Source organism: Panthera tigris, chromosome X (genome assembly GCF_018350195.1).
Source record: "Panthera tigris isolate Pti1 chromosome X, P.tigris_Pti1_mat1.1, whole genome shotgun sequence".
Classification (NCBI taxonomy): domain Eukaryota; kingdom Metazoa; phylum Chordata; class Mammalia; order Carnivora; family Felidae; genus Panthera; species Panthera tigris.
Window position 1 is genome coordinate 123,675,207 of NC_056677.1, and position 10,564 is coordinate 123,685,770.

The window sequence follows — 10,564 nt, forward strand, 5'->3', positions numbered from 1 at the left end:
CCAGCCTTAAATGGAATTGGTCACATGCACAGATACTTTCATTATCTGTTGAATTGTTCTTCAAAAACTTTATACCTGCTTTTTTAAAATCTCCTTTTAGTAAAAGAATAACAGGAGCAACACAGAGAACCTCTATCTCTCTCCTTTCTCTCTCAGTCAAGCTTCTGGAAAGAGTTAGCTATATTCATATCTTTTCTTTCTCGCCTCCTACTACTCACTTATGAAACCCTGCAAAACATGCTGTTTTTTACCACCACTCCCAGAGGCTGCTCTTTTTTTTTTCTTAGAAAATTTAAGTATAGTTGACACATAATGTTGCATTAGTTTCAGGTGTACAACATAGTGAATCAACTTCTCTGTCATGCTGTGCTCACCACAAGTGTAGCTACAATATGTCACCTTGCAACACGATTACAATATCATTGACTATATTCTCCACACTGTACCTTTTTTTTATCCTTGTTATGCATTCATTACATAAGTGGAAGCCTGTATTTTCCACTCCATTTCACCTGTTTTTCCCATCTCCCCACCAACAAACAAAAAGTAGAATCAAACCTATAAATACAGAGAATAATCTAATGACTGCCAGAGGAGAGGGAGGCGGGAGGTTGGAGGCTGCTCTTGCTTGAGGCAGTAGACAAAGACAGGCCCCACAGGCAATCCTGCTCTTCTTGATGCAAGGGTGGGCTCCTGAAGCCTCCTCCCTTCCTGAAAATCTCCCTTCTTTGGTGCTTGTCCTCAGTATCTCCCACTCTTTCAGCTTCTTGGGTCACCTTTCACCTTTACAGGTCCTCAGAACTCCCCTCCACTTCCTTCTATGCTCTCATCCCCTCAGAGAGCTTTAACTCCCAGCAAACCCTGAAAGTGTCCATGTCTTCCCTCCAGTCCAGAGCCTGGTGAGGATTGGGCCAGAGTCTGATGCAGCAGGTCTAGAGAGCAATAGTGAAGACTTGAGACCAGGCCAGTGCCTTGGGAATGGAAGATAGTGGATGGACAGATTGTTGACACTTTGGGGGTTCATTTGACTGAGGATAGACACTCTCTTGATGTGATGATGGAAAGAAACAAGGAGTTATGGTTGACATCCAAGTTTCTGGTTTGGATGACTGGGTAGAAGGCAGGCCCCTTTATGAGATGGGTAACCTGGAGAAACCAATTTGTAGGCAAAGGTGTCAAGTTTAGTTTCAGCTATGTTGCATTTAATGTGCCTCAAAGGAGATTTCTACCAGGCAGCTGGTGATATGGGTGGGTAGCTTTGGAGAGACGCCTGGGTTCTGATCTTGCTTTGGGACATGATGGTAAATGAAGCCTTAGGACTAGATGAAATTTTTGGAGAGTGTGAGGATGAGAACCAGTGGCCTAGCTGCCTACAGGGTAAGGGGATTGCTGCCTGCCTTTGTTCCCTGCCAAGCAGCCTGAAAGGGTGGTCCTGATGAATAAAAGTGTGTGTGGCAGGGCAGCTTCTAGGCAACCAGACTGAAGGAAGGGTCTGTTCCCAGCAGAGAAGGAATAGAAATCATGGGATAGGAATCTGTCTTGGTGCTAGGACCTTAGAGAGGGCATAAATTTTATGTGCCCCCAGAGCTGTCCCTTTTGTGGGCTGAGAGCCACTGCTATTAGGGATGATTAGTAAGTAAGGAAGAGGTCCAACTGTGACAGGCAGCACCTGCACTAGATGTTTATCAGTGAGAGGCTGTCCTTAGTCCTCTGCTTGGTGTTTGCAGCCTCCATGGGTTGGCTTGACCTCCTCTGCTCACTCTCCACTCTGGGTCTAACCCCCTCACACCAGTGTACTTTCCATCCTTGCAATGGATTTGCCCTTTGCTGCCCCACCTGTACCCCTGCTGTTCATTCACTAAACAGTGCTCTACCGAGGCCCACTCTGATCAGTGTGAATGGCATCAACTTTGTTTGCATTGCCTGGAACTTTCTGTCTCCATGGTCTGCTGCCTCTAGGGTCCAAGCAGGGACTCAGAGATGCTGCTTCCTATTCCTCAGGTGCCTTCATTAGCATCCCAGTGCCATAGTCCCACAGAGAGCACCAGGGGAGCAGCTTTGAGGCTGCTTGTTATTACCACTCACCACGGAGCTTGATGTACTTGCCATCACCATGGTGACAGCTTCTGAAGCTGGAACAAGTGGATGGGGAGGGGGAGATGAAAAGGTGGGGAGTGGCAGGGTTTCAGCAGTAGGGACCATAGGTAACCTGGGGAGTGTGCTGATCATTTCTGATCAAAATCTGGTGGGGCATGCTGACCAGCCTGAGCAGAGAAGAGCTGCCCTGAGTCTCTTTTGCCCTAGCCCCCCTGACCCCATGCCAAGAAATACTGCAGTATACAATCTCCTGTCTCTCTTCTGGATTTTGCCTCTCAGCCTCCTTGTTCTTAGTCTATTTCGTGGACACCTCCTCCTCTACTCATATCTTAAATGTTGGAGTTCTCCAGAGCTCTGAACTCATCCCTCACTCTGTATTCTCTTTTTGTGTGATTCCACCCATTTGCTCTCCCATCCATCTCTGAGTCCTGCCTTTTCTCCCTCCTGAGTAGTTTTACACTCTACTCACTTACCTCAGGCTCTCTTGGCACCATCTTCTTCAGCTTTCTCCCTACCACCTTGCCTTCAATCTTGTTCCCCATTTAATCCAGTCTCTACCTAGCAGCCAGAGGATATTTCTATAATATAATGCTGCTCTACCTATGTTACTTCTCAGCTCTTCCAAGGCTCCCTGTAGCCCAAAGGAGAGAGTCCTGCCTGGTACCACTGCCTATGGAGCCCATGGAGCTCATGGAGCCTATGGGAGCTCTCCCTTCTCTCCTCTTCATTCCCTGCTCGACCCACAGAGCTCCTCTTTGTTTCTCAGCTTGTGCAACATTACTTGGAATGTGTGCTAGAAAGAATATGACTGGAGCTGAAAGGAGGATCCCCAGAGACAGTACCCCTAGTTGAAAAAGTCAATGAAAAATGGACTCCCACCTGAGGAGCATGAGTTTTAACGTGGTCTTGGCTCAGGAGAGTCAGAGAGCCAGAGGAGGTGGCAGCTGTTTTGGGTCAAGGAGATACATCTCGTTCCATGGGGCAGGAGTTTTGGGGCAGTGGCTGGTTTGGAGGTGCTCAGCAGTGTAAGCATGTGCAAGACATCTGCAAAGCCAAAGCACCAGAAGATGTCTTAGACAGTTTTTATCTATTTTTTTGTTTATTTTATTTTATTTTATTTTGAGAGAGAGAAAGGGGAAGAGGAGAGAGAGAAAGAGAGAGAGAGAGAGAGAGAGAGAGAGAGAGAGAGAGAGAAGGAAAGAGAATGCCAAACAGGCTCCATGCTGTCAGCACTGAGCCAGACGTGGGGCTCAATATCACGAACCGTGACATCATGACTTAAGCCAAAATCAACGGTTGGATGCTTAACTGACTGGGCCACTCAGGTGCCGCTGTTTTGTTCCATTTTAGCATTGATAGTCAATTTATCAAAAAATTCACTGCAGTAAAAGAAAAATAAACACATTTTGCAATTTACTCCTGTTTCCTTTTAAATTACCAGGCATGGTGGGGACAGACCATCACCTTTTGGTGTTTAGAGCCTGGTACTTAGACAGTGCTGGATCCCCCTGTCCTGCATTGCCATAGCAGTACCCAGGAATGCTGAGGTTTTCCAGGTGAGCCCTGGTTCTGTTCTCACTGCTCACCTGCAACTCTTCTACTTTATATGGTATCTAAGATTGTCTGTGAGCTTCCTTTTGGCCATCTCTCTAGCAGGTGAGGATATCGGTCATACATGGAGGATGACAGAAAAATCCAATGGTGTGAAGAGTTCCCCAACCAATAACCACAACCACCATGCACTTCCTGCCATCAAGGCCAATGGCAAAGATGACCACAGGACAAAAATCAGGTGAATCTATTGGATTGGATCGTTTCAGAGATGACCTGGAGGCTTCTCCTTTCTCCCAGCTTTGCCTCACTGCCACAGAGCAAACAATCTTTGGCTTAAAGTTACCCTCTAAAGGGACCATGGGATTTCTAAGCACCTTCCAGGAGATAAAAGTATAATAGGAGACAAAGTATGCCCAGAGAAACCTTGGTCAACTCTGCTCCTTCCTCTACAGGCCACAATCTACAGCCGATGATGACACCTCCTCAGAACTGCAGAGGCTGGCGGAGGTGGATGCCTCCCAGCGGGGGAGGGGTGGCTTCCGCAGGTGGGTTCCACCACTGCCCTCCTGCTACCTGTTCTTGCCCACGGGGCCTATCAGAGTGGTTACCACGAGTCTCCTTGTCTCACTCCAACTGAGCCTTTCTGCCAAGATCTTTAGGAAGCAGTTTTTTTCTGAGGAGGCTCCTGTGAGCAAGCTAGAAGTGGTCAGTGGATCATTCCCTTTAGAATTGTCTGTCTCCTCATTGAGAGAAGGGGGGGGGAATCTTTTCCAGCAAAAGGGTCTAAGTAGAGGACCTTGAGATCTGCAGCCCAGAGTCATAAGGCTCCATAAGGAAATCAAGAAACTTAGGCCAATCTTCCTCCTGGCCTGTCCTCCATTAGCACAATCTTTATCTTGCTCTGGAAACCACCTATTTGTTCTTCATAATCAACTGACATGGCACCTCCTACAGGGAGTCTTCTCAGAGCTATCCCTTACCCCTCAGGCTGCATTCAGAGACATACCTGAACTCCTCTCTGCCCTCAGTGCTGGCCCCCTTCCCAACTCTTAGCATGGGGGACATCATAGACTGGCCTGTTTCCAGGGTCTCCTCTCCATCTCCCTCAACAGATAGTGAGCTCTTGGGTCCGGGTCCTTTCTGAACAGTATGATTCTCCTCTCTGGCTCATGCTCCCTGTCATCTCTAGGATTGTCCGCTTGGTGAGGATCATCAGAGAGTGGGCCAACAAGAATTTCCGTGAGGAGGAACCTCGACCTGACTCATTCCTGGAACGTTTCCGTGGGCCTGAGCTCCAGACCGTGACAACACAGCAAGACGATGGCAAAGGCAACAAGGACGGCGAGGGCAAGGGCACCAAGTATAGTTTTCCAGCTTTTGGGACTGGAGGGACTCCCAAGCATGCAATTGTAGGGTTTGGTGACCTTTCTTATGCCATCACCAGGGACAGACTGGGGTCTATACCAAACCCTGCCATGATAGGTAAAGGAGTTGGCAGAGGAGACTTGCTATGGTTTTAACTCCAGTACATTTCCATTTTCCTTGTTCACAAACTTTCCAACTTCCAGGGGCCAATTGTCATGGGAGCCCCTGGTTGCTTTTCTTCCCTTAGCTGCCCTTTTTCATATGTCCTCTTGCTGCTAATGAGGCAAATAGCAAGGGCACCTAAATATGTACCAGCCCCTCTCAGTTTCAGCAGTCAGTAAATGCAGAGAAGGGTGAAACTGGGGAGTGCTGCTGAGAGTATGACCACACCAGTGTCAATGTGGGTACAGAGGTGGGCCTTTGGAGAGGCCATACTGGGGGCTAACTGGCTAAGGAAGGCCTGGAACAACTGCGCAGGAAGGAGTAGGGAGGGCAGAGAGGTGGAACCAGAGGGTCTATTCTTTGAGGAATGAGCAGGCAACTGGGGGTGTCTGGCCAAGCCGACATTCCACAATTCTGGCCAGTGGGGCAAAAGAGCTTTTGCCAAGACAGGACGTAGCTTCTGGGAAAGTGATTTGGGAGCTGGAGGCCAGAGACCAAACAAGGAGAGTGGGGTGGGCAGGAAGCACATGGCACTCACTTGCTTGGAGTTCCTCTTTCTTCCCAGGAGGGATCCCTGAGCCCTCATTACCATCCTGTGGAAGTCCCTCCTTAGGTCCTGAGGCCAACCCCAATAAAGACACTGCCCCTTGCCTTGCCCTCTGAGCAAGGAGTCTCCATAAGTCATTGGAGCCAATGGGCCTATGTGGGGTTAAAATAGGAAGAAGGGTGACTCTTATCTATGTGACCTCTACTCAGATGCCCAGTACCAAGTTGTGGCTTTCTGAAAATGAGGCCCTGAGCCAACTCAGTCCTTACTCTGTACATCTTCATAAGTATTACTTTTTAAGGGACCCCTAGCCTCTGGGAGCTGGGGTGCTGCCACACTGGGGACCTAGTCCCCAAGCCTGGCCTCTGTCTGTCTCCTCAGGAAGAAATTTGAACTATTTGTCTTGGACCCAGCTGGAGACTGGTACTACCGCTGGCTATTTGTCATTGCTATGCTTGTCCTCTACAATTGGTGCCTGCTGGTGGCCAGGTGAGCAGGGAGGGATCTGGGAGGGGGTGGCCAAAGAAGCCCAGGGCACAGGCTTTGGGTTTGAGAGAATACCAGTCTCAGCTGTGGATGCAGAGCTCATTCCAGCTCAGCCTTCTTTCTGAATTTCCTGCTTGCCAATGGCACCTCCCTCTGCCCTATTAACCCTCAATGCCCCCTCCTACCTTCCAGTTTAATATGCTACTAAAGCTTCATCTTTATCCTTTTCCTGGTATCCATAATCTGTTCCTACTCCTCCATCCACACCAACACTGTCCTTGGTAAGGCCACCCTCCTTTCTCCCTGGGACAAGTACAACAGCCTTGAACCCATTTCTTTCAGTCACTCTTGTCCCCTCTAATGCATCCTTCACACTTGCAACTAGTATGCTTTGTATAAACTGGGATTTGATTGTCAGTCCTTCCTCACAAACCCTTCAATGGTCCCTCATTGCTGACGGGATCAAGTTCAAGCCCTCAATGTAGCCTTCAAGGCCCTCTGGACCTGACCTTCTCACTAGCTCTACCTTCTGGACAAACCCCAGCCCTAGCATTCTCTACTCTTGGATAATATGTTCTTGCCTCAAGAGAAAATTCCCTCTCCCCATTTTTAGCCTATGGAGATTCTTCTCGCAATTTCAGTTCCAAAGCCACTCTCTACAGGTAGCTTTCCCATTCCACCCCATCCCCCACTTCAGTTATTCATTCAGCAAGGATTTGACTGAACATCCATCAGGTCACTGCTGTCTTGGAGCTCTCAGGCTAGTGGGAGACACTGGCAGCAAATATGAACAAAACAAATGTCCAAGAGACATGAGGTTGGTGAAAGAAACTTTCTGGGAAGGAGGAACAAGTGTCAAAACCTTGTCTCAGGATGGCCTAGTGTGGCTGGAGGACTCCAAGTGAGCATGAGGCAGTCACAGGACTATTCTGTAGGCTTTGTGCAGCAGAGGAAGGGGTTGGGCTTTTATGTGAAATGCGTCCAAGTAGTTAGAATTAACTGCTTTTCCCTCTGACTAATATAATCATTGGGTCATCATCCTGGGTTCTATCTCCTATTACGTCCATATCCTAGGTCTCTACCCATTCAGTCCACCAAGTCTTGTTAATTCCTCCTAAAACTCTACTGCATCCTCCAATCTTTCTTCATTACCACTACCTTTAGGCTAAGCCCAACTACTATCTTCTCTCTGACATGGATAGGCCAGTGCTCTGTATTGGGCTCTCAATAGGTGTATGTTGAAAAGATGGGCATGGATGTTATTCAGCTGTGTATTATAATTCATACTTCCAATGACTCATTTTTCATTTAACTCACACTTGTCAAATCCTGGTGCTCTGGGCTAGAGCATGGGGCGTGCAGTAATGACTCAGAGGTAGTCTCTGTCTTCTTGGCATTCATGGTTCAGTGGATGAGATAGACAAGTAATGGTCAGTGTAGATGTTTATTTATGGATATCTATCCAATAATAAGAGTTGGAGTAAAAGTTGCTTGTCATTAAGTTTCTGCATGACACCAGACTGACTGTGAATCATCAGCATCCTGGTAGCCATCCCAAGACCTGCACTCAGTGGGCACTCAGTTTGAGGCCTCCAGTGATCCTTGACTGGCTTTGAGGGTGAAGCCCAGTCCTGTCTTCCTACAGAGCCTGCTTCAGTGACCTACAGAAAACCTATTACCTAGTGTGGCTAGTGCTGGACTACTTCTCAGATGTGGTGTACATTGCGGACCTCTTCATCCGACTGCGCACAGGTAAGTGAGTAACTGTGATGCACAGGCAGGAGCATGACCCATAGGTCCAAAATCCTGAGTCCACATTTTCAGGAAGCTCTCTTGACACAGTGTTAGACTCAACTGCCTGGCTAGGACTTGGGTTGGTGTCTGCTCCTCTTTGAATCTTATAGTCCCCATTTGCCTAGTGAGGTTTAGACCTTGGGATCATCTCTTGGGGTCCTTCATGCTAGCTTTGCTATGTGAATTTCCTATACCTCTCTTTAGGAATGAGGGTTGAATGCACAGTTTCTCCCTTGCTGAACATTAGCCAATTAGGAAGGACAGGCTTGAGAGCAGAGCTGATATACTGATTTGTGTCTCTACTAGGCTTTCTGGAGCAGGGGCTGCTGGTCAAAGATCCAAAGAAGTTGCGGGACAACTATATCCACACCCTGCAGTTCAAGCTGGATGTAGCTTCTATCATTCCCACGGATCTGATCTATTTTGCTGTGGGCATCCATAGCCCTGAGCTGCGTTTTAACCGCCTGCTACACTTTGCCCGCATGTTTGAATTCTTTGACCGCACTGAGACACGCACCAGCTACCCCAACATCTTCCGAATCAGCAACTTGGTCCTTTACATCTTGGTCATCATCCACTGGAATGCCTGCATCTACTATGCCATCTCCAAGTCTATTGGCTTTGGGGTTGACACTTGGGTTTATCCCAATATCACTGACCCTGAGTATGGTTACCTGGCTAGGGAATACATTTACTGCCTTTACTGGTCTACACTGACACTCACCACCATTGGGGAGACACCACCTCCTGTAAAGGATGAGGAGTACTTATTTGTCATTTTTGACTTCTTGATTGGTGTCCTCATCTTTGCCACCATTGTGGGGAATGTGGGCTCTATGATCTCCAACATGAATGCCACTCGGGCTGAATTCCAGGCCAAGATTGATGCTGTCAAACATTACATGCAGTTCCGAAAGGTCAGTAAGGAGATGGAAGCCAAGGTCATTAAGTGGTTTGACTACCTGTGGACCAATAAGAAAAGTGTGGATGAGCGGGAAGTTCTCAAGAACTTGCCAGCGAAGCTGAGGGCTGAGATAGCCATCAATGTCCATCTATCCACCCTCAAAAAAGTGCGCATCTTCCAGGATTGTGAGGCTGGCCTGCTGGTGGAGCTGGTATTGAAGCTTCGTCCTCAGGTCTTCAGCCCTGGGGATTACATTTGCCGCAAGGGTGATATTGGCAAGGAGATGTACATAATCAAGGAGGGAAAGTTGGCAGTAGTGGCTGATGATGGTGTTACTCAATATGCCCTGCTCTCAGCCGGGAGTTGCTTTGGAGAGATCAGTATCCTTAACATTAAGGGCAGCAAAATGGGCAATCGACGCACAGCCAATATCCGCAGCCTTGGTTACTCAGATCTCTTTTGCTTATCCAAGGATGATCTTATGGAAGCTGTGACTGAGTACCCTGATGCCAAGAAGGTCTTGGAGGAGAGGGGCCGGGAGATCTTGATGAAGGAGGGACTGCTAGATGAGAATGAGGTGGCAGCCAGCATGGAGGTAGACGTGCAGGAGAAACTAGAGCAGCTGGAGACAAACATGGAGACCTTGCACACTCGCTTTGGCCGCCTGCTGGCTGAGTACACGGGAGCCCAGCAGAAACTTAAGCAGCGCATCACCATTCTGGAAACCAAGATGAAGCAGAACAATGAAGACGATTACCATGATTACCTGTCAGATGGGATGAACAGCCCTGAGCCAGCTGCTGCTGATAAGCCATAACGTCTTGGGCCCAACTGCCTTACCAGCCTTGTCCTTGACCCCAGGAACTAGAAGAGCTGTGTAGGTGTTCATATTTGTATGCATTACCCTCTTGAATTCTCCCCAAAGCCTCTCTGTCCTAGGTTTTTGGCTCAATCATCTAGGAGCCCTCCTCCAAGTCCAGCTAATAGCCAAGCTTATGCACAATGCAGACCATGTTGGCTCAGTTTCCAGGAGCTTTAGCCTGTCCAAGTCTGAGGAAGAAAGAGAGGAGCATCTGAACTGTCTTCAAGGGGTCTGTCCTAGGGCTGGAAGCCTGGGCAATGATCTGTTCTGAAGAAGCAAATCTGCAGGACAGTGTGCACCCTAATGTGAAACTGCCCTCTCTCCTGGGTCCTTTGCACATAGCCACTTCCCATTTGGTTCTGGCCCTTGCTTTTCTAATATGTGTTCTGAATATCCCCATTTTCCTGCACATGTATGTAGTTCAAGAAATGACTACAGACAGCACAGGTACCTAGTGTCTGTATGCCAAGGCAAGGAAAGGAAGGGGGCAGGTAGAAGAGTGTTCTGTTAGGGGTGCCACTCCATCGGGCACTCCAAGTCCTAGTCTGTCCATCCATTTTAACGTTGCCATCCAGGAGTAAGGTCTCTGCAGTCTTCTCTGGACCAGGGAGATGATTATTCTCCTCGTTTCTGGTCCATTCCAAGGCAGGGAGTGAGGAGCAAGGAAATGCCACCTGGAGAAGGAGGTGGGTGGGAGCTCTGGCCATCACCCCTCTATACAGAACATTACTGAAGAGGCCCTGAGGCTGGCAGTGTGTGGGAGGCTCTTCAAGTTCATATCTGCAGTAGAGGC

The 10,564-nt window shown here is 48.3% G+C and overlaps 1 protein-coding gene across 1 annotated transcript; it reads left to right on the forward strand.

The window, feature by feature from the left end:
• Window positions 1-3,764: 3,764 nt before the first annotated feature.
• Window positions 3,765-9,726, forward strand: CNGA2 (cyclic nucleotide gated channel subunit alpha 2). The gene is made up of 6 exons (XM_015543250.2): window positions 3,765-3,889; window positions 4,104-4,196; window positions 4,841-5,011; window positions 6,107-6,214; window positions 7,857-7,963; window positions 8,312-9,726. Exons 1-6 carry the CDS (start codon window positions 3,780-3,782, stop codon window positions 9,724-9,726), a joined length of 2,004 nt encoding a protein of 667 aa, XP_015398736.1. The 5' UTR covers window positions 3,765-3,779.
• The last annotated feature ends 838 nt before the right edge of the window (window positions 9,727-10,564 follow it).

Bases quoted from the DNA above. Each gene is read 5' to 3' on its own strand.
- CNGA2 (XM_015543250.2), top strand. From the start codon at position 3,780: ATGACAGAAAAATCCAATGGTGTGAAGAGTTCCCCAACCAATAACCAC. The intron at 5,012-6,106 runs GTATAGTTTTCC...CTGTCTCCTCAG, and splicing joins GGCGAGGGCAAGGGCACCAA to GAAGAAATTTGAACTATTTG. The intron at 6,215-7,856 runs GTGAGCAGGGAG...GTCTTCCTACAG, and splicing joins TGGTGCCTGCTGGTGGCCAG to AGCCTGCTTCAGTGACCTAC.